The sequence below is a fragment of the Camelus dromedarius genome, chromosome 34 (assembly GCF_036321535.1).
Source record: "Camelus dromedarius isolate mCamDro1 chromosome 34, mCamDro1.pat, whole genome shotgun sequence".
NCBI classification, from domain to species: domain Eukaryota; kingdom Metazoa; phylum Chordata; class Mammalia; order Artiodactyla; family Camelidae; genus Camelus; species Camelus dromedarius.
The window spans coordinates 8,897,567-8,922,650 of record NC_087469.1 but is presented as its reverse complement, the minus strand read 5'-3'; the positions used below and the strand labels follow the sequence as shown (position 1 = coordinate 8,922,650).

The window sequence follows — 25,084 nt, the reverse complement described above, 5'->3', positions numbered from 1 at the left end:
GGGAGGTCAGGCAGTTTGGGCTGGGCTTGAAGGGGCCTTTCCTCATGGACATGCCTGTGGGCCATGAAGGCATGTTCAAGTCGCTGCAGGTAGACATTCTTAGGTCTAGCATGAGACCTTTTTATACCTCTCCCTGTGATGCCGGGGGCTCTGGGTGAGCCATAGTGTATCTGGGCCAGAGTTGAGGCTGCCACTGTGGTTGAAGAACAGTCTCTATGTAAAGCCCAGGGCGCAATCTGTGGCGGCAGCCACATAACCACAGAGGTGAAGCAACCCAAGAGGTGACTGTGACATCACTCAGCACAACAGGGGTCCTCCCTTCCCTGGCACCACTGGCTGGACCGCCTGCAGGAGACCCAGAGAGGCCAAGGGTAGGACACATCTGGGGGCTTGTTAACTTTCACCCATCCCCAACCAGTAAGGGCCCAAGCAGAGTCTGTGGCAGGAAACTCTAACACTGCCCCATTCACCGTGGAAGTTCTGGTATGGAAGGCAGTGGACCAGGTACAACGGGCCTCAGGTTTTAGTCCCTATTCTGCTATAAGACGTACCTGTGTGACTTTGGGCAAAACACACAAATATTTTGGGCCTCTACTTCCTCATCTATAAAATGGGAATAACAATCCTTATCAGCTCCCATCCAGGAAAGTGCTTGGAAAGAGCCCCAGAGCCAAGGACTGCCCTTTTCCCCTCTCTCCCTGGCCTGTCCCTAGCTGCTTCCCCGTGGACCCCTGCCCTGCCTGCCACCTCCTGCCCCAGAACATCTCGAGAGGACTGGATGAATTTTGAGTAGGGGTCCTTGGGAGCTTCAGAGACACAGGCAGGTGGCAGCTGTGACAGCTGGGGCATAGGCCTGGTCCATGACATGGTGAGGGCTCATGGCGATATTAGCCCAGGGGTAGCCCCAGAGACCCCCACCCACCCAGGGGTGGGTGGGGCAGAAAGGCAGAGAATGATTGACAATACTAGGCCAAGGAAATGGCCCAGAGTCACCCATGCTTTGGCTCTGCCCTATCCACCTGCTCCCCACCCCCTGGAAGGCTGGGGAGCCTCTGATCTGCAGGCAGGCTGTGGAGACCCTGGGCCATGGCCATCTGAGTTCCATCCCTGGGTCTTCTGCTCACCAGCCAGGGCTTGGAGTTGGGCCGGTTCTAGTCCAGGCTCTGCCCCTGGTATCTTGGGACCTTGGGCAAGAAGTCTCCTCCCCTCCCCGTTCCCCACCTGCTCAAGGCATCTGCTCTGAGGGTGAGGTTGGGCCTCCAGGAAGGGCACTGGAATCTCAGCAGTTGCTCTCCAAGAATTGAGGATAGGAAATGAGTTACTGCTCTAGTAGGTTAGACATCAGGTAGGATGTCCAGCAGGGTGAGGCGGCAAGCTGAGAAATGGGTAAAGCAGGACAGCTGTGGAACGTCCTGTTGCGGTGGTCCTGGAGAATGAGAACTCTTCCCAGCATCCTGCCACGGTTTGGGTTGAGGTTCAGAGTTGAGAGGATGGAGTAGGTGGTCTCCCTCTGGAGGCGGTGTTCCTCTGGTCATGGGGCTGCATTTCCATCCTGCTGTCCCAGCTGGGGTTTGCAGTTCCCCATGTGGGCAGCTCTATTTGGGACTTGGGGTGCCAGGACTTTCCTCTTGCCCTAGTCTGTGGGACCAGAAACTTTCCATCTGCCTCTCACCCTGCCTGACACCAGAGTGCTCGCTCTCCTGAGGCCAGGGCCTCCAGGGCCTCCAGTCCTTTCTTGGATATCCCCCTTTCTCTCCTCCACCCCCATCTCCTCCTCCATCCCCACACCCCACAGTTTCAAACTTGGGAAGACTTTGTGTTGGGCTGCCAGGGCTCAGAGTCAACCATCTGGAAGAGTCAGGCTGGGGACTACTCACCCCTCCTCCTGGCTCCTTGTGTACCGAGCCCCAGGTTAGTTCCCTTTTACATGTCCCACCTGCCTCTAGACTCAGAGAAGAAGGACCCAGGTCGCTCTCTTACCTGGACCCCAGGGCTCACCTCCCCAGGGCCTTTCCCCCCTGCTTCCTGCCGGCCAAGGCCATGGGTGGGCACCTTGGGACCTACCTGCAGGTGCAGCAAGCATCAGGCAGAGGGACCAGCAAGGCTCAGGAGGTTTCCCCCTTCCTTCTTGGCAGCCCTGGCTTCCTGCTGTGCCAGCCCCCCACCAGTTCCCTCCAGCTTCCCCCAGGTCTTCTCACGTGTCTTCCTCTGGGCCTCCACCACCTGTGGTCCTCCCAGCCCTCTCTCCTTCAGCCCCTGCCTGTCATGATGGGGTAGCAGGACCAGGGTCATGGGATCCTGCTCAGCTGGAGGCAGCCTGAGCTGTTGCCTGGGAATCAGAAGACTGTGACAGAGCCCCATGACCACTCATCTGTTTAGGGGCTGTAGGCATGATCTTGAGTCCCTCTGAACCCCAGTTTCCTCATGGATAAACTGAGGATAATAATTCCTATCTAGCTTGCTAACTAGGAAAATCAAATGAAATAATGGGTGTGAGAATCAATGAAATAATGGGTGTAAAATCTCTTAGCAAATTGTAAGCCCTGAAGAAATGGAGAAGTTACAGTGCACATTCGTGATACTTTTGGGCTAGACTCACTTGCTCTGAGTGGTCCTAGTTAGAATCCAAGCCCCCTCATTTACCTGGGATATGAACTTGGGCATGTTCTCAACCATCTTGGACCTCAGTTTCAAAATATGTAAAATGGGGTTAACAATACCAACCCCAAAGAGCTGTTATGAGGTCAAAATGGGATCAAATAAAATGCCTAGTGGGAGCTGTTATCTTTATTATGATGATACACATTTATAAACCTGGCTCTTTCATATTTATTCCACGTTTATCCTGGGGGAAGGAGGCAAGGTCAGTCTCATTGTACATGTGTGGAGCAGACTCTGAAGGGTTAATGTACTTGCCCAAGCCAGTTAGGAACAGATGCAGTCATATCTGAACACAGATCTTTCCATTTCAAGCCCAGTGTCTTTAACAAACAAGCAAATACCCACCATCACAGTTAATGGTCCTCATGTCCCTACTTCACATACGTCATCTGTCACTTCAGTGCTATGAAGATGGGTGACTGGCTCACCATACAGATAAGGAAACTGAGAGGTAAAGAGGTTAAGTCACTTGCCCAGAGTCACCAGTTGGCTCAGAGAGTACTGGAGGGCTGTGACGCTGCAGCTCCTGTCCACCAGGCTCTGCCTGGTCCTGGCACGCCATCGGACCAATCCTGGTTCCCACTGGAAAGTTCCACAAGACTGAGATCTCTTCAGGAACCCCTGGTCCCACCCCCAGGCTCCCCATGGCACTCCTGGCCCTGAAAGTCCCCAGGTCCAGTTCTCAGGCCCCATCACGGGTGCAGAACCAGCGTCCTGTGCAGCAGTTTCTGAGAGATGGCACCCGGAGGCTCCTGCTGCTGACTCGAGCAGGCAGGGGACTCAGATGCACACAGGCTGGGGGCAGGTTCCTGACTATGTGATTCTGGGCAATCTGAGCTCCAGGCCTAGGATTCCTCATCTGTAAAATGGGCTTCTCAACATATCAACCTCTCAAGAATGGAGTGAGGACCTCAGGAGGCCATTGTCGTGCAGGTTTATTGTAAACCCTAAAGTTCCATCCATTGTGAGCAATTGTCATTTTATTGTAGAGAGTTATGGGGATTTCTCCCAAGGTCAGGGAAGACTTAGACTGTGAGCACAACAGGGAGGGAGGCCTGGCAGGCCAGCTGAGATGCTCCGATGCCAGGGTGCCGGCCAGATGCCGAGGCCCCCACTGGTGCGAAGGAAGCACAGGGCTCGGGCTCATCCCTCTGACTGAAGGACCTTAGTCTGGCCTTTGTCCAGCACCGTCTTTTCTCCCAGGATGAGCTCACACCACCTTTCAGCCCTCTGGCTGTGCCCAGGGCTGTCAAGTCTCAGCGTGGTTGGCGCTGGGTGTGGCAGTGCAAAGGGGGAGGGGAATGACCCTTCCCTGCCCAGTCACCGGGTGCCCGGCATTGGCACAAAATTTCCTATTTTATCTCATTGAATCCTCAGGGGTAATGGTCCTATTCTACAGAGTAAGAAAAAGAAAAAGGGAAGTTAATTGGCTTAGACAACGTCACACTTGTCTGCCTGACTTGAAAGCCAGTGCTGTGAACGAATGCATTCTCCATTTCAGCATATCCTTACCACCTCCTTGCTCCAACCCCAGTCCTGTTCCCCTTGAAGCTTCCAGGAGCTAACCTGTCTTCGTTTTGTGGAAATCTAGTCTCTATAGACAACGGAGGTGAGAGGGAAATCTGAGCTCTGGTTCAGCTAGGGCAGCAGCTGCCTCAGCTGCTCTTTAAGTCCCTAAACACACACAAGTGTGTCCCTGCTCTGATGGCTGGGGCATCTGGACTCAGGTGTATTTACCTGTATCCATTAATTAACCCCAGTCACTCCCTGGGACCTGACACTCCGGGTCCCTGCCTCTGGCAAGCTGAGTGTGATCAGGGACTCGAGGCTCTTCCTTTAATTCACCCCACAGCCTCTAGAAAGATGAAGAAGTGACAAAATCCATTACCTCTGACTCTCAGAAGATGTAGTGAAAACAAAAACCAAAACAAAACCCCTGCCTAGTAGGCTTGATGGTACTGATGTGAGCCAGATGTTCTAATGAGGAACTTTTTATTAACTGGGTTGCTTACTAATAATGTCAAAAGCATTCAAGCATCGTGGCAGGTGAGGGGTGGAAACAGGGGTGCCTGAGGTCCAGAGCCTGTCTCTTCTGCACAGCCCTGCTGACCAGGTCCCCAGTGCAGGGTCCCTGAGCACAGGCATGCTTCCCTCACCATTCCTGCTGCCTCCTGGGAGACCACCATCCTGAGAATCCAGTCAGCGGTCAGCAGACATTATAATGAGGGGCAGGCATGGCCCCTGGGCCAGGCCAGTTCCCAGCTACCCCTGCTGTTCCGGGGACTCCTGGAGGGGGTGTAGGAGGCAGAGGTGGTGTGAGGGAGGGCAGAAGACCTCAGTGAGGGGCCAGAGGGAGGTGAGAGGATGCCTAACCTTGTGGCAGGGACTGAGGGTCCTGCAGACCAGGACCTGGCAGCCAGCAGAGGCTGCTCATCAGCCCTGACTGCTCGCTGGCTCCCTCTCCCAGGTTCAGCACACCCAAAGGCTCAGGCTCTCCAGCAGGGAACAGTGCTGGTGTTCCTTGGTTGCCCGCTCCGGCCAGCTGCTGCGTTATCTCATATGTCCCTCCTCAGGGAGGCAGCAAAGCCTAGTGGTTGAGCTTGCCCTCCAGAGCCCGACTTTCCGGGCTCACATCCTGTCTGCCACTCTCTAGCTACGAAAGCTTGATCGAGTTAATTAATCTCTGCCTCTGTTTCCCTCGGTGCAAAACGGGGGGAAATAAAGAGTTCCTACCTCATAGGGTCATTCTCAGGATTAAGTGAGTAAACACGTATAAAGCACCCAGCCCTCTGCAGCTATAAAGTGCTACATCTAAATGAATAAATCACTCCACCTACAGCTGAGTGAGGTTAAGACCTTGTTCCCCTTCTGCACCCTGCCTTTCCCGTTTCCCCGATGCCTCTGTGCATGTGCACGCGAGTTCTGGTGTTGCTGGGAACAGTGCGGGACGAGGCAGGTCAAGGCTTTTCTTAAGCTGTGCGTCTCACAATTTTTGATGACAGCTCATAGTAGGAAAGCTGTTTTATAATCTAACACACAGACACAGAAGGGCGGGATGCAGGGGAGTGGAACTGAAGAGGGCAGAAAGAGTGGCGACTTCCCCTCAGAGTGAGGGTCTGGCCCAGCAGCCTCTTTTTTGAAGGTCTGTGGACACAGGTAGCCAAAGCAGGTGCCCCCACGCCCTCGGCCGTTGGCCCACTGTCCTCTGCCCACCCCCGCAGTTCCCTGTGATGAGGAGAGACTGCAAGGAGTTTGGGACAGCAGGCTCTTTGAACTTTTTTGTTTTTGTTTTTCTTTGTTTTTTATTCTGTGAACTTTTATTCCATCTTGGACACTCTCTTCTCACATGCTTCCCTGTCTGGGGTCTCTGCTCACCCTCCAGCCGCCTGCCCTGGCTTTTATCTCCTGGTTCAGCAGGGCTGACAGCTGGGTGGGATGGCGGGGGAGCAGCTCGAGAGACGGCCTTCACTCTGCTTTCAGAATGTTCCCCCGGCAAGGACGCCTCCTGCCCGGGCTTCCTCGGCCCAAGGATCCCCGGCCCGTGCATCACCTTCCAGGTCATCGTCCAGCAGGTCTTCCACGTCAGTCTCCACGACATCCTCTCCAATGAGAGTCTACCTGGTTAGAGCAACGCCAGTGGGGGCCGTACCTGTCCGGGCATCTCCTGCCAGGTCCCAGCCAGCTGCCAGGACCACTGGGGAAAGCCCAGGTAAGAGGACTCCTGCAGGGAAGGCAAGAAGAACAGGGAAACAGTCCACGGGTGGGGTGGGGGTGCAGAATCTCCAAGTAGTGGCTCTCTGCTCCTCCTCTGCCTCTTGGATAATGATATGTGGGGTGGAGGGGGAATGGTCAGGTGGGTAGTGGGGGGACATGGGGAGGTGATGCAGAGAGGAACCACGACGTGCAATCCCAAAAGAGTGAAAAATTCGGGCAAAAGGGATAGGTGATAAGAAACCAGGACCCACAAAGCAGGTGTAATTTTGGAGGCTGCACACTCTGGGTTAAGGTGCAGATTTTGAGAGCAGGCGATCCCATTTAGAAATCAGGGTTCTTTCCTTGGGCTGCCCTGTGGGTGTGTCAGCGAAGCTGGGGTCTGCATCGGAACAGGGTCATGATCATGGACCCATCTGCGGGTGGAGAAGCAAAGGGAGAGATTCTGACCAGGCAGACACTCCCCACTCACAACTTTCCAAACTGGTGTATATGATTCAGCTAGAAGAGAGTTAGAGATGTCAAACGGGCCTCCAAGGCGGGCTCTGCCCTTAATGAAGCAGTCTTTCTGCCCATCCCAACTTTGCCCTCCTCCTGTCCTCAACTTTAGCCTGCCCCCACCACCAACCACAATATAAACAGACCTGGAGGAGCATCCTAGATTTGGAGCCAGTCTCAGTCTTGCCCTCTGAAGGGTTAGTGAGACACCTCGGTGTGGAGACCTTTGGCACCAGACACATTTCATTTGAATCCCTGCTCTGCCACTCACTAGCCAAGTAACCTTGAGCAAGTCATTTAACTTCTACGAACGTCAGTATCCCCGTCTATAAAACGGGCATAATAATGCCAAGCTCTTTCAGTGGCTGTTAGAATTAAATAACACATGCAAATGCTTGGCTGGTCCTCAGCAGATGCTAAGTAAAAGGGAGCTTGGTATCAGACAGAGGCGATGTCATATTCTGGGTGGAGAAGTCCTAACAGCTCCCCCACCCTGGGCCAGTCTCCTTTCCTTCTCCCTCCTCCACTGTGCGGGACTCCCCTCCAACAGCCTCACCCTCCCTTGCTGCCGCCCGCTCCTAGGTATCAGCTTGCCCAAGTTCACCTGGCAGGAGGGCCAGAAGCGGCTGCCGCTCATCGGATGTATCCTTCTCCTCATCACCCTCGTGGTGTCGCTCATCGTTCTCTGTGAGTTTCATGGAGGGAGCAGGGCGGGGCTCTGGTCATTTTGGGGTAGTGTGAGGTCCAGGGATGGGGGTGCACAGCGGAGAGACAGGATGGGGAGCACACGCTCACCCACTGTCATGTCCACAGAGGGAAACTCCTGCAAATGGCCTTGGACCATGGCACCTCCAAGCCTCTTGCAGGTAGCCGGGTGGAGAGTATGGGAGATCAGAGGAACCGGGCATGGGTCCCATCTGTGCTACATACTGTGCAACTTCCTTGGGCAAGTTCATCAACCAGTTTGAGCTCAGTTATTGCATCTTCAAAAGGGATTAAATTCATTCATTCATTCAATTTACTATGTGCTCCGTAAAAGTTCATGAAGATTTCCTGGGGTGGTGAGGAATAAACAAGGTAATGGCTCAATGCCTGGCACAAAATTCCACTCTGAAAATCTTAGTCATTAGAAAAACATAAAAGCACTGATTAGGAAATGTCCCTCAGGCATTTTCAGTCAATGTGATAAAATGTTCAGGGGTCCAGGCTCCCTCAATTCCATGGCCCCCTTTGGAAAAGGTACTCAGGACATGTTCCAGGGCTCCCTGCCAGGGAGTTCACCATGAGCCCAGCACCATGGGAAACCATAAGAGGGAGCAAAGGGGAGGACACATCACATTGCCCTGTCATCAGGGAGGGTACAGGCTCTGGGAAACATAGTTGGGAATGATTAAGATCAAATGGATTTGAGTATGACCAGCAGAAGAAGTGACAGCTATTGGGGCTGGAGAAGCAGGGGACAGCTCATGAAGGCCGTGGGGCCAGATAAGAACCCAGAAGATGGGGGAGCATCTTGGGCAGGGCATCTGAGCAGGATGAGCAGCTGCAGGAAATGTAGGGGGCAGATGGGTAAGTCAGCTTGGGGAGAGGGAAGGGACCCACTGGACCAGAGAGAACATTTGGGGACCTGAAAGTCATCTGATGGGCATGGCTGGGTTACACTGTAGAAAGCTTTAAATGCCAGGCTGAGAGATAAGGATTCAACTAAACAGGCAGTGCAGCGTGGTGAAGGGAGGGTGGGAGACTATATGGAAACAGCCATCTGGCAGGGCTGTTTGAGGAAGAGGCTGGTGTGGGAGGAAGACGAGTGCCAGTTAAGAGTATCACTTTAGTATCAGACTAACCTGCAGAGGCATCCCTGCTCTGCCACTTACCAACCATGTGACTTCAGCAAGTTCATTAACTTCCCAAGCCTCAGTTTCCCTGCCTGCCTGACAAGGTGGTGGCGTTACTGTGACAATGCTTGCGAAGTCCTTGGCACAAAGCCTGCCACGCAGCATCCACGTGACCCTCCTACCAGGATGCGCTGGCCTGCTCTCCCTCCCTTCCCTACGTGGGGCACCCAGTCCAGGGGAAGCCCTGGCAGTGCACTGAGAGCTGGAGGAAATAACCCGGGGAGGGTTGAGGTGGCACCAAGGGTGGGCTCACAGAAAAGTTAGAGCTCTCAGCATGGTTTCACAGCATTTCCTGACATCCGCTGACCTCTGGACTTCCCAGGGCCAGGGAGGAGGTCACTGAGCAGCCATGCAGTGGGGTCAGGACTAGAGCCCCTGCCTGCCGACTTGCCGTCCAGAGCTCTCCCTGCTACACATCAAGGTGATACCAGGAGGTTCAGTGCCCAGGATGTGGGAGGGGGTAAGACCAGGGCATGGAGAGGAGGGGCAAGTCCAAGAGATTAGGAAGGACTGGTGTAGGCTGCAGACGAGAGGCAGGGTGAGGAGTCAGAACCAGGGTTTCTTAGGCATCCAAGGGGAGGTGTCTCCAGGCAGGAGGGATGACAGTTCCTAGTTCGGAAATAGATCGGTCTTAGAAGAAGTCATGGAGCTGATTTTTACCTGTAGTTTGTAAAGCTGTTGTCTTTTCAGCCCAACTTGTCCATTTGGGAATTAGCCACCTAGGGTTTTTCATTGAGTGGGCAGACATTTAAAGGCATCAAACCAAGTAATGGGGCAGAACCAAGCCCTGGGGACATCACTTGTTTAGGGAAGAAGGAGGAGGAAGAAAATCCAGGAGCTTCTGAGGCTGGAAGGACAGCCTTTGAGAAGACAGGCTAGGTAGTGGTTGCAGGTGTGTGACTGAAGATGGAAATTTCTCTGCTAAGACCCACAGAGCACAGAGATGAAGGGATGCCAGAGGGGCTCTGAGGAGGGGCCTCTGGGATACTGGAGGAGGGGGTTTCTCTGATCACCATTTGGCCAGCAGGGGAACTCCCAGGGTCATACCAACCTTCATACCTCCTTTCCCCCTCTCCTCTCTCTGGGTGGCTACTCCAGTCTGTGTGGTGCTGCCCTGCTCGCAGGAGCTTTCTGGAGTATTCCAGAGCATTCCTAAGCAGACTTTCTCACCATACAGATGGGGGACGAGAGCCCCAGAGTCCCAGAGGGATGGCAGGTCAGTGATTCGGAACCCCCAGGGCCTTGGGCTGCTTAATGTCATGTCTCTCTGGGACTGGCAGTGACTCAGCTTCTGTTTCACTTTTTTCAGTCTACTTCTGGCGGGGCCACACAAGAGTCAAGTACAAGGAGCCAGTAGAGAGCTGCCCCAAGCATGCTGTGCGCTGTGATGGGGTCGTGGACTGTAAGCTGAAGAGTGATGAGCTGGGCTGTGGTAAGGAGGCTGGACGGCAGGATGTGTGCGTGTATGTGTGTGCACCCTGGGGACTGCAAACCAAGCATCAGCTCAAACGGGACGCGATGCATAGAGACTCGGAGGATCTAGGTTCTAGTCACAGGAGACTTGGGTTTGGAACATGGCTTTGGAACATGAGTGCTGTGTGATTTGGGCAAATCACTTACCTTCTCTGGGCTTCAGTTTCCTAATTTGCAAAATGAGTGGATTGAACAAGATTAGTGGTTCTCAAATAAAATCTGACAACTCCTAACTACCAGGCTGAGCCAAGTAGAGCTGCTGTGGCTGGAGGCAGGTGAGGGGCCAGAGCCCCATTCACGTGCCCCTCCTCTTTGCCCAGCAGGTGCCCCTGACTAGCCATCCCTGTGGTTTCATGAAGATCAGTTTGTAAGTGAAGGCCTAGATGAGCACAAAGCTCTCTTGGAGCGCCGCTCTGGGGGGGGGGGGTTGCATGCGTTGTCCACATACAGCCCCAATGTGGGTGTCTGTGGGTGTACGTCCACCTGTTCTGCTCCCCTGGGGTGTATACGCGTGTCCTTGTCCATGACTGCATCCATCTCTGACTGAGACTGTCCAGTCAGAACTCAGTCAGATCATCCCCCTTGTCACTCCCTGATTTGTGCATGGCCCCACCCTCTTGGGTTGACAACTCCTGGCAGTGCTCAACCCTTCTCCCAGCAACAGCCCCTGGGTCCTGCCAGATGGAGAGCTCTCTCCATCCTGCCCTAGCCCCTCGCCTTGGCTCAGCCCTTACAGAGTATCCTGGGCTTCTGAGCACTGGCTGATGGTCCTCCCATCCCGGGCCAAGCTTCTGGACATTTCATAGGCAAGAAGTCTCAGGACAGGAGCATCTCCTTGGCTCATTCCTCAAGAACACGGAGCTTTCTGATGCTGAGGACCTGCTCTTCCCTTTTCTTGCCCTGCAGTGAGGTTTGACTGGGACAAATCCCTGCTTAAAGTCTACTCTGGACCCTTCCAGAAGTGGCTTCCTGTCTGCAGTGATGGCTGGAATGACTCCTACTCAGACAAGACCTGCCAGCAGCTGGGTTTCATGAGGTAAGCCTCGCCCAAGAATCCCAGCTTCAAGGACACCTCAGGCTCTTTGCCAGGGCATCTCAGGTTCCCCAAGAGAAACTCAGATTAAAAAGACTCTTGGGGACCAGGGCTGAGGTCACTAGTTTGGTGGCCCGGGGAGCCCAAGTCTGGGGACAAGCTCCTCTCATGATGCCAAGGTAGTTATTTGATCTGCAACAGGGTGACATTCCTCTGCGGGTCTTTGCACCAAAGTGCCCTCATGCCCAAGATCACATTCAATGGTCTCAGTTGCCCTGTGAGGTGGGTAGGCATTTGGGCCAGTCTCGTCTTCCCCTCACATCTGGAAACTAGCAGCTCAGGCTGTACAAACCCTTCAGCAGACTGAGCTGCAGCAGCTGTGGCTCGGGCTGGAATTCATCCATCGAGGAATGAGATGGGCAGGTGTGGCCAGGTGAAGTCATTAGCATCTTTGGTTCTAGATTTTAAACAAGAAACTGGTGCTGATGGGTGGAGAAGGGAGTAGGATTTACCATGACCTTCCTGCTTGAAGGAGCCCCTGATTTACAGGTCACATAATCACCTCCATCCCATCTTGGTCTGAGTTTTCAAAGCAAGTAGTTTTGGGGTTCACCCACATGTATGGAGTTGTGGGGAGAATGATTTATTTAGGACCTTACTGTTGCCTCTCTGTAGAAGAAGCACCAGAAAGCCAGGGCTTGGGGGCCAGGACTTAGAGCCAGTTCTCTGCCCCCGTTTCATCCTCAGCATTCCCATCTGTGTAAGGGGATCTGGGTGATCTCGTTGGAAGATGACAGGCATATTTTATTGTTGAGTTGTGTGGCCTTATGCAAATCTGAACTTCCCTTGGGCTCAGCAGATTGTGTCATTTATTCAAAGAACATTCATAGAGCTTTTTTATGTGCCAAACACTACGTGGCACCCAGATAAGATCCCTGCCCTTGGATGATCTCCGGTATAGTGTGGGCAGGATAGGTTTAAGCCAATAATCACAGCACCATGTGATGTGTGATGCAAAGGACATGTGCGAAGCAAAGGCACACAATGGAGAGGCTGCCCGACTGCGCCTGGGGGCAAGCAGGGGGTGGGGGAGGCCCCTGGGTAGAGGAACAGCACGCACGAAGGCACGCTCTCGTGCGGGGGTGTCCCATGTTCTAGAAACACACCAAAGTGCCACACAGATAGCGGTCCATGATCCCCCATAGCAGAATCACCTGGGCTGCCTATTAAACTGCACCCTCAAATCAGACTCTCTGGAAGTAGGATTTAGAGCCTGTTTAACCAGTCCCCAAGGTGATTTTATGCACGCTGTGGCTGAGATCCAGTGAGCGAGTAAAAGCTTCTCAGGCTTTCATGTGCAAACCCGTAACATGGCGATCCTTAAAATGCAGATCCTGGTTCAGCAGGTCGGGGGTGATACAGCTGCTGCCAGTCCATGGATCACAGTTTGGATAGAAAAGAGCTAGGCGGGTGTTTCTCAGACTTGCGAGTGAATCAGAATCACCTGGAGGGCTTGTTAAGACACGGAACTGGAACTCTTGATTCAGCAGGTCTGGGGCAGGGCTCAAGAATTTGCATTTCTAACAAATTTTCAGGCAGCGCTAACTGCCCTCTGGGATGAGGCCACACTTTTATTTTTTAGGTTGCTTGTTTGTTTGTTTTTTGCATCCTTTTTTATTGAAATATAGTCAGTTTAGAATGTTGCGTCAGTTTCTGGTGTGCAGCATCATGTTTCAGTCACACGTACACATACATTTCCTCGTTTTCATATTCTTTTTCTTTATAGGTTACTGCAAGGTGTTGAGTATAGGCCCCTGTGCTGTACAGGAGAAACTTGTTTCTCTATTTTATACACAGTAGTTAGTATCTGCAAATTTTGAACTCCCAATTTAGCCCTTCCCACCCCGTTTACCCCCGGGAACCATAACCACTTTGAAAACTACTAGGCTAGGGCCTGGGGCTAGTGGCGGCAGTGTGGAGTGGGGTGGGGCGCGGGGTCTGAGACTATGGGGTCTCAACTGCTTCTGGCCTCTGTCACCAGGGCTGGCCAGGGCTCTAATACCAGCTGGGAGGCCAGGAGTGGATGCTGCTCCAGGAGGCTCATTCTCCTTTCCTCCCTCCCTTGCAGTGCTTACCGGACAACCAAGGTGACCAACAGGGACTTTGCCAGCAGTTTCTCAATCTCTGAGTATAACTCCACCATCCAGGAGAGCCTCTACAGGTATGTGGGGCAGGCCAGGCTGCCTGTCTGGGAGCGGAGTGAAGGAGTGCTTTGAGTCAGGGAGCCCCTCTCCTTTGGCCTTTCTGGGCCCCACCTCCAGGAGTCCCTTGTGAATGTCAAGAGCATCTCAGAAGCAGTCCCTAACCCACCACCTGCCTCCTGACCTGAAAGTTATGGAAGCTTGGGGCACAGAGCACCTTGAGGTCAGGGATGCCCCCCAAGAGTTTACCTGATTATCAGAGACAATGAATAGACCTTGGGGCCACCTGTCAGCCTGATGTTTGGATGGAAAGCTGCTGCAGGAAGGGGGCTTGGGGTGGAGAGGGAGAAATAGCAGTGGGGTCGGGAATGGGGAGGGGGAGCAGCAGCAGGGGGAATGGCAGGTACTTGTGGTCAGGGACAGAGAGGCCCATCTGGAAAGCATCGACCTCCCCCGGGCCTCGCCATCTGTCATCTTTGCACTGCAGCCGCCCTTGTCCCAACGCCACTGAGGGGGAGGCTGGGGGATGCTCCACCAGCTAGCAGTGTTTACCTTGGGGAGAGGTGAGAGGAAGCCAGGCCATGAGAGAAGAAGGCATGGGGAGGGGAGGGAAGCAATGAGCTGCACTCTGGATGCCTGCTTTGTGCTGGGAGGTTTGCATGCTGTGTTGCTGGCGGAGCATGGGGGGACTGTCAAAGGACCATTGGGCCACCTGTTTAGCTGTGGAAAGATGCTTGGCCAATGAAGTCATGAGTTCAAAGGACAGATCTAGCCAATGTGTGCCATCTGCCACAGAGAAACTGGGAGGTGGGAAGGGCGGGGATGGTTTGCACAGAGCTATACCCATTCCTGGAAAAAGCACTGGAAGGGTCTGTCCCACTGGGAGTGAGAAAGGTCAGAATCTCCATCTTCTTGTGCAAAGGAAATGGGATAGGAACTTAGCAGGGGCCAATCAGGGATGGCTTCCTGGAGGAGGCAGCTGACGTGCACTTTTCTCATCTTTTGTGTTTCCTCCTGCAGGGATGAATGCCCTTCTCAGCAGTATGTCTCTCTACAGTGTTCCCGTAAGAAGATGCTCTTCCTCCTGCATTGTGGCCTGTGTGGGGTGGGAGCCATGGGGCAGAAGGGTGGGGCCCCGGTTGGGGAGATGGCCAGCCCTGGGGGTCTAAGCCAGGAAGAGGGCCTTAAGCAGCAAGCCTGCTTCAGGGCCAGGGTCTCTGGAAGGCACCTGGACAGTCTCAGGGTACCATTTCCCCTTCTCCTGACTCTGCTCAGCCCACAACCTTGCCATTCATGTCTCCTGGATTCTGGGCAGGGGGCAGAGGACTGGGAGAGCAGGACCGGGTTAAAGCTCTGATGTAAGTAGACATGGAGCTAGGTCTACAGCCAGCATTTATGGAGCACATCTGATGCCTAGGCGCTGTGCCTACATCTTTATAAACATGATTGCATTTAATTCTTACCAGACAGGGGCCATTATTGTCCATTTACTGAAGAGACTGAAACATTTGATTTGCTTAAGGTCAGACTGCTGGTAGGTGAGGAGCTGGTACTGGACCTCAGGTCTGTCCCCAAAGCCTGAGCTCTTAACTGGTGCACAAGTGCTGTGTTCTTATGATGACCGGGGGTGGGGGGTGCTCCCCTGAGCAGGGCAAGCCCACCCCCTCAGACCACTGCTGCTTCTTCACCCTCTCCTCCTTCAGTGAAAAAAAAAAACACTTGTGTGAACAAACGCCACAATTTTGGGGGGATGATTCATTCCAGAACATGTCTGGAAATGTTCCCTTGGGGCTCAGGGTCCCCAACAGCACTGAATGACCCACTGAAGGACCATGTATCATGGGAAATGATGCAGGATGTTTTGAAACGATCCCCATCACAGCACTTACCAATTCAGGGTCGTGTTACACTTGGTCTGCTTTCCCGAGCTCCTGACGGCAGCCCTGGGATTCACCATCGTGGCCCTAATGCCTGGCAGAGTGTCCAGAGCACCAGGCACTTAGTAAGCATTAGTTGAATTAATGGAAGAATGAATGAGTGGCAGGAAAGAGGAACCCATCTAGGCTCAAACTTCCCAATGGATGATCCCCCCAAGCAACCCCGCCATGTGGGAGCTGTGCCGGCAGGAAGCAGCTGTGCTGCATCAGATTCAGTGAGCAAAGCAGCGTCAGTCGGTGGGTGGGGCTGCCTGAGCCTCCCGTGGCCCTGGGGACGAGGCAGGGGTGCTGAGAAAAGCGGAGTTCACAGTTCATTTCTTCTGCTTCTCCCCAGACTGTGGACTGAGGGCCATGACCGGGCGGATCGTGGGAGGGGCTCTGGCCCCAGAGAGCAAGTGGCCTTGGCAAGTTAGTCTGCAGTACGGCAACACCCACATTTGTGGGGGCACACTGATCGACGCCCAGTGGGTGCTCACCGCTGCCCACTGCTTCTTCGTGTAAGTGCCCAAGGAGGCAGGACTGCGACACCATTGAGGGTCCAGGACACCAGGGAGGGCTGACGGCTGGTGAACTCTTGGTGGAGGGGGGCTTTGGTTGTGAGCCTGGCCCATGCGGACTGGGCAGCACAGGTGTGGCGAGGACCATGATTTGCAGTTGGTTTTAGGTCTTGGGCATGAGAGTTGGGAGTCTGAGCTAGCACAGAGTGAGAAATGCCATTGGTGGCCCCAACAGAGACTGAGGCAGGGAGGTGGAAGGAACTGGGAGCCTGCCCTAAAGAAGCGGGTGAAATAAAGAGGCTTTGGGCTTGCTGCTGCTTCCAGCCGCTGGAAGTTACAGAAGAGCCTGAGAGATCAGGACTGCTGTCCCAGGAATGGCGGGGAGGGCAGTGCAGGCAGCTTCTGACAGTCACCAGCCAGGCTGGTCCCTTTGAGCTGGTGGACAGGGAAGGGCTCGGAGACAAGGCCTTAGGGGCACTTGCCTCCCCAGTAATGAGTCTGCAGGGGGTCACTTTGTCCTGCCAAAAGCTCCGTTTCCGCTGGGGATAATACGGCTGAGATGTGTCTGCCCACATCATTTGATCCTTGGCGGGATCCAGAGGAGACAGTCGGGTGAATGTCCCCAGAGGTCTTACTCATCCCTTCCTGTGTTCTACTGTAAGGTTCAGAAGGGCCAGTTCAGAGTGGTTTTTTGGAAGTAGGGGGTTGTCTGTCATGGACCCCTGGGCTAAGACAGAGAGCTCCCTCCAGAGGTCACTCATCCACCCTCCTGCCTCCAAGCTAGTGCTCTGGCTGCAGCCCTCTGTGTGCAGCAGATGCTGCCAGAGGGCTCTGCCAGGTGGTAGCTGGACCATGCTCTCTGTGGCTCTGGTAGGACCCGGGAGAAGATCCTGGAGGGCTGGAAGGTGTACGTGGGCACCAACAACCTGCATCACCTGCCCGAGGCAGCCTCCATCGCCCAGATCATCATCAATGGCAACTACACGGATGAGCAGGATGACTACGACATCGCCCTCATGCGGCTCTCCAAGCCCCTGACCCTGTCGGGTGAGTGAATCCACGCCTGCCATACCTTACCCTGCTCATCCCACAGTCCGTGGAGCCCAGTCTTTGCACTTAGCAGCACTCAGCGACCCATCTCGGGGCCCAGAGCTTCAGCATGGCAGAAGTCACAGACTCTTAGAGATCATTCAGAGGAACACCTCTATCTTACAAGTCGGGGAACTAAGCCCCAGATGTTGGAAATAAATTTGCCCCAGTGACACATCTCACATTGCAAACTGGTGACAGAGCCGAGGTGCGGATACTGGTCTTCATCAGGATAAACAGATCCAAGTGTTTCACTGGGATATTGAGCACTTAACAAGGGCCAGGCATTTCACATCTACAATTTCATTGACTCTTCCCAACCAATCCTGCGGAGCAGCTGCTATTATTAGCTTCATTTTACATTTGAGGAGGTGGAGCTTCAGAGAGAGAATCCCTGAAGCCTCGCACTGGCAGCTGCAGGACTGGCCCCGGGTCAGTCTGGCCCCACGCAGTTGCTCTTCCTGCTCTGCTGGCTGCTGGCAAACTGAAAACACGAGGCAAGTACCCACACATTCAGACAATTAACTGCCAGGAGGTTGGAGCTGAGGACCAAATGGAAGGAAGGCAATGCTACCCAAGTTCTCAGGAGGAAATCAAAGTCTTCATTACTTCGTTGTACTGTATATTGTATTGCACATTACTTCAGTGTGTTGTGCGTACAGTACATGGTATTTGTTCATGTATCAAATACTGTGTGTCTTCTACATAAGCAGATCTGCAGTTGCAAAGCAAAGCACAGAACAGACGACACCCACAAACAGCTGTTGAGAAGCGAGGGATGTGGTGTCGGGGGCACCCCGGGGAGCAGTGGTGGCACAGATGGGGGCACCAAGTCAGTCTTGGCAGGCTAGGGAGGCTTCCGGAAGCTTTGGAGGGCTCTCGGGTTCGTTCAGCCTTTCTGGTGCTCTGGGCCAGTGAGCTGGTCTTTCTCGGCACATGAATTACGGAAGGCAGTGTCGGTCCTGAGTCAGAGCAGTGAGCTCACCAAAGTCGTGCGGGAAGGAGGACACCCTGCCCACAGCCCCGCCTACCAGGAGCCACGCCCACCGAGGGTGAGCCCTCCCCACCCCACTCCTGCCCTCCTGCTGCCCTCCTGCCCCTCCCCGCCTTGTCTGTGGAGCCTGAACTATGATGTGACAGTTGCCCTGGTGCCCCGCCCTGCCCCTCAAGCACACATAAAAGGGGACAGGCCGTCTGCAGGACCAGAACAGGCCTTCCCAACCTGTGAAACGCAGGCTCCATTTGGCTAACCATCCAGATCTTACCTGCCATCACTCCAAACCCCATTATTATTTGGACTTCCAAATCAAATTAAATAGTCTGTGAAACAAAATTAAAGCTATTATGTAAAATCACCATACCCATTCTTCCAATAGCAAAAATCTTTAAAAATATCTGGTGTGTAACTTACTTTATCACAATCTAGGTATTTAGAGAAATATCTTTTCTACGTTTTATTATCTATATTTTTGAAAAATGTAATGTTTAGGTAATTCTCCAAATACAAATAAAAATTATCAAACTTTCCTACTACCTGCATTTTTACTACTACTAGAAATTTGCCTTAAAATTGTATTAAAACCATACTCGATTTGCAAAGGTTAAAAAAAAAAGCCTTTATGGCATTGCCTATGCTCTACCCACTACGGTATTCCCCATCCAGACTCATGAATAGCACCCCTGCCACCCCACCCCCAGGGCAGGAAGCGTATCTCCAGTCTAAGAATCACAGTTTAGGTTTCTGTGGTCAGACCATAAGCCCTGATTTTTGGTTGAGAATCAGGGCAGATTTTCTTAAACTCACTTGGTAGGCCAAGCACTTTGAGGTCACAGTACTATCTGGGAAAACTTGTGAAAGCTCGCCGATAAATATAATTGCCACGTAAAAAACAAGTGGCATACATAATGGTGTTACGTGTTTTTAAAACTGTATATCTCAAAAACAGGCGCAGACGATTTTAAGAAGTCATGTTTTGCAGTTTTGGGTTAGTAATTGATGCCATCCTTTCATTTTGTTTGTTTGTTTGTTTACGCTCTAGCAGACAAATGTGTTAGACTCCCAATTTATAGAAGAATTTAACATTCATTCTGCCTCCATCTCTCTCCTCCCTCCCTCCCCTCCTCCGCATGAGCGCTGTGTGTGGCAGGCACTGTTCTAGGTGCAGGGGCTGCAGAGAGCCTAACAGTTGACAACACTGCGAATGTTCTATCAGCTATTTCCCTCTTGCAAATTCGAGTTTGGTGGCCAATGCCCTAGTCCATCTAGGGACTCTAGTCCTCAGAAGGGGCTTGTGAACTGATACACAACAGCGTGGGCTCTTCCCACTTGGAGAGGCTGTCTCACCCTGGAGGGAAAGCCTCGAGCCCTGGCCGACCAGCAGGTGCCCTCCCTAGCCCAGGCAGGACACACCACTGAGACTCCATGGCCCTGCGGTCCCACCCGGGACTTAGCCTGTGCTGCTCCTTGCTCCGATGGTTGGGCATGGAAGAGGCTCAGCCAGGAGAGTCACTCTTGGTGCGGAGAGACCTGCAACCACCCAATGTCAGCTTGGCAGAGGGGAGCTTCCAAGGCATATGCATCTGCCCACGTGGTACTTACTGAAAAATTGGCATGTTTGGGGGACTCTGACAACACCCTGAAGGCTAGAGGGTCTAGATAAAGTGACTGAGTTCCTTGCCTGGTGGGTTCAAGGGTCTGGAAGATTCAGAACCACTCTGGGGGCAAGAAGGGGGTCCTAGGACATTGGTACTCCTGTCCCACCATGCACCAGCCCCCCTCAAAACCTCCAGCCTTGTCCCTTCACTGATGTCTTGAGGTCTTGTTACAGCTCATGTCCACCCTGCCTGCCTCCCCATGCATGGACAGACCTTCAGCCTCAATGAGACCTGCTGGATCACAGGCTTTGGCAAGACCAAGGAGACAGATGGTGAGAGACAGATGCTAGACTTGTGTGTGTGTGTCTATATACACGTGTGTCTGCATGGTGTGTGTGTGGGTAGTGTGTCAGGGTATATAGAGCAGGGTCTTCCTAGATGAGGGTTTGGGCACGTAGATTCATGGGCCTGGGTGTGAATGAATGTGTACACATACACCTGTGTATATATCAAAGCAGTCGGTGTGACAGTGCCCCAGCCAAGACCACCAGGAAAACCCCTGCAGTTGGAGGAGCTCAGTTCACTGCTCCCTGCGCTGGGCGGGTAGTCACACCAGGGAGAACCATGCGGTGTCTGGACAAGAGGGTGCTAGAAAGGACTTACAGTATTTGGATGGTTTGGTGGGGGGGGGGGGCGTCAGAGAAATAGAGCATTTCTCTAGATCAGATGCTTTCAGGAAGCAGGGATAATTCTATGAGTGGTTATCTTAATAATCTCATCTAAAAGGAGCTAAGAGTAGACTGAGTCTCAATCTGTAGTTGATAAAGGAGCAGCAGACACTCATCCTGGCTGGGAAAGGGGACCGCCTGGTCCTTCTGTGGTTTGACCAACCTTGTTTTCGTCTGTGCTGAAACAAGGTTAGGAAGTGGTTTTGTTTTGCTTCGCTTCATCACGATCACAGGGTGGCCTTGTCTGGTGTCAGTTCTGTAGGTTGTGTATATTTGGCAGGAGAGCACGGTGGCCAGGCTGGCCTCGCCATGAGACTCTTGAAACTTGGATCGGCCGCTTTGCCCTTGCTCATGGGGTGGGGTGGAGTTGTGACTGGCCGGGAGCAGCCTTGTTCCGATCTCAGCTCTGTGACTAGCTGTGCGACTATGGGCAAGTCCTTCGGCCCTTTATATCTCCCTCTGTAAATGGATTAATCACACCTGCCCTTCTCAGGGCACATAGTTACCAAAAACAAATGAGGTGATATATTTGACAGTGCTTTGAATATAGAAAAGCATTGTGCAGCATGTAAGGCGGGCCAATAGGCCTTTGAGTTGTCTGTGTATGTGTGTGTCTCTGTTATGTGTGTAGTGAGTTGTGTATGGTGCCAGGGTGTGTGTGCCCATTTTCCTGGGTGGCCCACTACGGGAATGGTGCCCTCCATGCCCAGAAGGCTGCCACTCTGGGGCCTGGGATGAGCAGTTGGAAGGCCATGAAGCTGCCTGGCGTCTCACTCCCTTCCCATCCTCTCTCCTCCACCCCACTTCACTCAAGAGAAGACATCCCCTTTCCTCCGGGAGGTGCAGGTCAGCATCATTGACTTCAAGAAGTGTAATGACTACTTGGTCTACGACAGTTACCTCACCCCAAGGATGATGTGTGCTGGGGACCTGCGGGGAGGCAGAGACTCCTGCCAGGTGAGGCTGCTTTGGGGTGGGGCTCAGGTCCCAGGACACCAGCGGAGTGGGAGAAAGCTAGGGTGTTGGAGTCGGAGGGAGAATCAGTGCCCACCATTTCTTGCTCGAAGACCACCTCCCCTACCCTGCTGACATGTGCACCCCTCCCTGTAGGGAGACAGTGGGGGGCCTCTGGTCTGCGAGCAGAACAACCGCTGGTACCTGACAGGAGTCACGAGCTGGGGCACAGGCTGTGGCCAGAGAAACAAACCCGGCGTGTACACCAAAGTGACAGAAGTCCTCCCCTGGATATACAGCAAGATGGAGGTGAGCGCCCCACGGTGGACATGCACCTAGCAGATGGGGACTTCCAAAGGTTGGGTGCCTGGAAGAGGGCCGGGCCTTTCCCCAGGGTCTCAGCAAGGTCCCTTCACCCCCTCGTGCTTGGGGATGTTCAGAAGGTGCAGAAAACCAGGACAAGAGTCAAATGTTGGGCCAACTCCAGCTGCCTGTACTTCTTTCCCCACCTTTTCATCCTGTGAAACAGAGCTCAGAGGGTTGGGAAAGGGATGGGCTAGAAGCTGGCCCCAGTATCACTCTCTTCTCCCCAGTGGTGGCCGAGCTGTAATTCACACAGGCCACTGAGAGTAGGGAGCCTCCTTTCCTTGGCAGAAGGTTGGTCTCCTGGGGAACTGGACATCAGGAGATGGAGAGCCACCCCCACCTCTGCTGGACCAGCCCCACCCCTCCCTTCCCGGGGCCTGTCTCTTAGCCGCAGGGCAGGGGTGCTCTGCCCAGCCTTCTCTTCTCTGCAGTGGGCCAAGCAGTGTGAGCTCTGGTGGGGATGGGGAGGGCTACTCCAGAAACCCAGTGTGGCGGGTTTCTCAGAACCAGCTTCCTTCTTTGCCCCTTTGCTGTCCCTCTTCTCCGAGAGGCAGTGCCAGGCGACAGCTGGGCTGAATTTTAGGCTCTGAGCCTCGACCTGCGGCGTCTGTGTTCCGGGCCCACCAGGCCCACCCTCATCCCATCCTCCTTCTTCTCTTCTTCAGAGTGAGGCGCGCTTTCGGAAATCTTAAGCAGCTGTCCTGCTCCACTTGACGGCACTGGCTGCTGTGAAAACTCTGGCCAAAGTGACCGGGCCATTTGCAGCAGCATCCGGGCTAAAGGCCACCAGATACTTTCATGACTGCCACCTTCAGCGTCTGCTGCCTCTGAACACACACACGTGTGTGTGTGCATGTGTGCCTGGGTATATGTGTGTGTCACCGCTTTCCCAAGGTCTTCAGAAACCAGGAGAGCTGTCAACTCTTCCCAAACCCCAGGCTGGAAATCACCTGGAGATAACTGTCTGGGCACCGTGGAGGTTCCCATGGGGGTGCCCAAAACAGATGGAGGAGGCAGAGCCCAGGGAAGGGCCTGGAAGGTCACATCAGGAATTCTTGCTCCTTTGACTCTGACTCAGACTAGCCCAGGATGGGCAGCCACCCGGTGGCCCAGCCATCACTGCCGTCAAGGGACAGTGAGAGGTTTCATGGAGTGCCTGCACTGTCCCTAGTGGGAAGATATTCCTGTTGGCATTCCCAGCATCCTGCTCTCTCTGAGCCGTCCTGCTGGTGCCACTGGTGTGGAGCGGGGCTGTGCCATGGCTGTCCATGCTGACCACTGTGAGCAGGGCTCACTGTCCTTGTTTGGTCACAGGCTGCTGGAGGCAAATTTCATTTCATTTTTTTTATATATTCAAGAAAGGGAAGTAGACGTATTTTTAAAGATTCTCCAAAAATTCCAGGAGCCAAGAGAGCTAGCATCAGTCACCCCAAGAACTCCGAGGGACCCCTGGGAGCTGAGCTCTGGAGTCCCGTGGAATGCTCCTGGCCTCAAGGGACTGGATGAAGGGGTCCCGTTGAGATACTCAGGGAAGTGAATCCTACGTGGGCCGGCGGACAAATCCAACACAAAGACAGCCGCAACGGCTGCTGCATTTCGGGGCTGCAAGGGCACAAAGGAAGCGATGCTGCTTCTCCGTGAGCCCCCGGAGCCTGGGGACATCCATGTGGACCGGCATCTCTCACACCTGGGGCCGTCTTGGGACTTTGGAGCTTCCTCACCACCTTTCGATGTCTCAGTAGTTCCAGAGACATAGCATTGTCATGAAAACTGTCACGAAGGGAAAGCCGACTCTGTCCCCAGGCCCTCCAAACAGCCCTTCTGAAGGATCCGAGTCGCCCCCTCTTGCAGGCCATCAGCACGCCCAGCCTCTGCACCAGCTGAAGTCCTGGACCGTTCCCCATCCTTTTCTCTGGGGCGCCCATGCCTCCTGCAGTTCCATTCTCCTCGCCTTCCTTGGGATTGTCTGGTGGTGCTCTGACTCCCAGAGGTGTGGTCCAAGCAGATCAGCCCAGCCCAGCACAGGCAGGCGGCTGCTGGGGCGATTGTTCTGGAAGAGCAGGCTGGAGCTGGCTAGTGTGGCTGGGCAGAGTCTGAAGGGGCTGGTTGCATGTCATTAAGGCTGGGGGTCGGGGAGGGCAATATTCACAGCCCCAGCAGCCCCCAGCAATGGTCTTCAGCAATAAAAGTTGTGTGACCTGAACAATTTGTCATTGGGTGTTTTACTGGTACCCGAGGTAGAAAACTGCGATTGTCCACCCAGGTGCCCACACATCCTTAGTTTTGCTTCTTCATTTTGGTTCCTCACCTTTGGGTTCTGCTCATTTAATCATGCATTCATTTATTTATTCATTCACCCACCATATCGGTGCCTACTCTATGCCAGGTACTCGTGCCAGGCCCAGAGGGCACAGAAACCACGATGGTCCTCAGGAACTCATGGTTGTGACCCAGTGTGATGGACGCTGTGATTCAGTGTGGACACTGCTTGGAACACAGATGAAGATGCCACCCGCCGCACCTGAGAGGTCAGGGAAGGCTTCACAGAGGAGGTGAGGTTTGAAATGAGTCTTAAAGGGGCGGGGAGCCTTCACAAAGCAGAGGGGGTCGGGGACAAGCAGTCCAGTGCCTGTCCTTTTTTCCTCCTTCCTCTTTCTCTACCTCTAATTTTGCCAGCTCAGCAAAAGGCATGTTTACAAAGAAGCCCTAAGGCTCACTCAACTACTTCCAAGAGAATTGGATGGATAGTCCCACTGGCCTCTTCTGAAAGATCTAGCCCTTCTTGCTCTGCACCAATTTTTCCCGCATTTAATAGATTGACCGCAACCATTGTCATCCCACGATGACTGCCCAGCACCCACCCCGCACACACCTCTAACCACGAGCACAGAATTCTCCAGGCCTGCCCCAGTGGGCCTGGCCTTTGGACACCTCAGGTTTGTTTAGTCTCCCATGTCAATGCTAGGGGAAGTCCTTCCTTTGATTTTTTTTCTTCCTCCATCCACACGACAAGGGATGGGGAGAAGGCAGGTGCCAGGCTTACTCTGTTAGCAGTATGGGTAACACAGCCACCGTAACACACCCCACAGTTTCCCACAATCTCATGCTTGACCCAATCAAAGTTTATTTCTCATCTACCTAACAGTCCAATGAGGATGTCTGACCAACGGGAGGCTTTCTTCTAAGCGATTTTTCAGGGACTCAGGTTCTTGCAGCCTGGTGACTTTATCATCTGCTTCCCGCCAGTGGAAAGAGGAAGGAAAAGCTGGAGAAAGCACATGCGCTTCCTAAACGCTCTGGCTCAGAAGGGACACATGTCACTTTCACTCCTGTTTTATGCGTGTCGGCGTGGTGCGTGGCCCCCACCTAGATGAAGCGGGACTAGGAAAGGCAGTCCCTGGCCGGTCCCCACGCAAGAGCTAACACTTGCTTTGGAGGATAACCAG

At 53.5% G+C, this 25,084-nt stretch overlaps 1 protein-coding gene across 1 annotated transcript; it reads left to right on the top strand.

The window, feature by feature from the left end:
• Positions 1 to 6,096: 6,096 nt before the first annotated feature.
• On the top strand, positions 6,097 to 23,758 carry TMPRSS13 (transmembrane serine protease 13). Its single transcript, XM_031443592.2, has 12 exons — positions 6,097 to 6,370; positions 7,453 to 7,557; positions 10,075 to 10,197; positions 11,145 to 11,274; positions 13,400 to 13,492; positions 14,493 to 14,536; positions 15,744 to 15,906; positions 16,781 to 16,953; positions 19,824 to 19,922; positions 21,133 to 21,275; positions 21,429 to 21,581; positions 22,304 to 23,758. Exons 1-12 carry the CDS (start codon positions 6,097 to 6,099, stop codon positions 22,328 to 22,330), a joined length of 1,527 nt encoding a protein of 508 aa, XP_031299452.2. The 3' UTR covers positions 22,331 to 23,758.
• The last annotated feature ends 1,326 nt before the right edge of the window (positions 23,759 to 25,084 follow it).

What these genes read in the sequence shown, in the direction of transcription:
- TMPRSS13 (XM_031443592.2), top strand. Translation starts at nt 6,097, where the DNA reads ATGGCGGGGGAGCAGCTCGAGAGACGGCCTTCACTCTGCTTTCAGAAT. An exon ending in GACCACTGGGGAAAGCCCAG is followed by an intron (nt 6,371 to 7,452) that starts GTAAGAGGACTC and finishes GCCCGCTCCTAG; the next exon opens with GTATCAGCTTGCCCAAGTTC. An exon ending in CAAGCCCCTGACCCTGTCGG is followed by an intron (nt 16,954 to 19,823) that starts GTGAGTGAATCC and finishes GTCTTGTTACAG; the next exon opens with CTCATGTCCACCCTGCCTGC.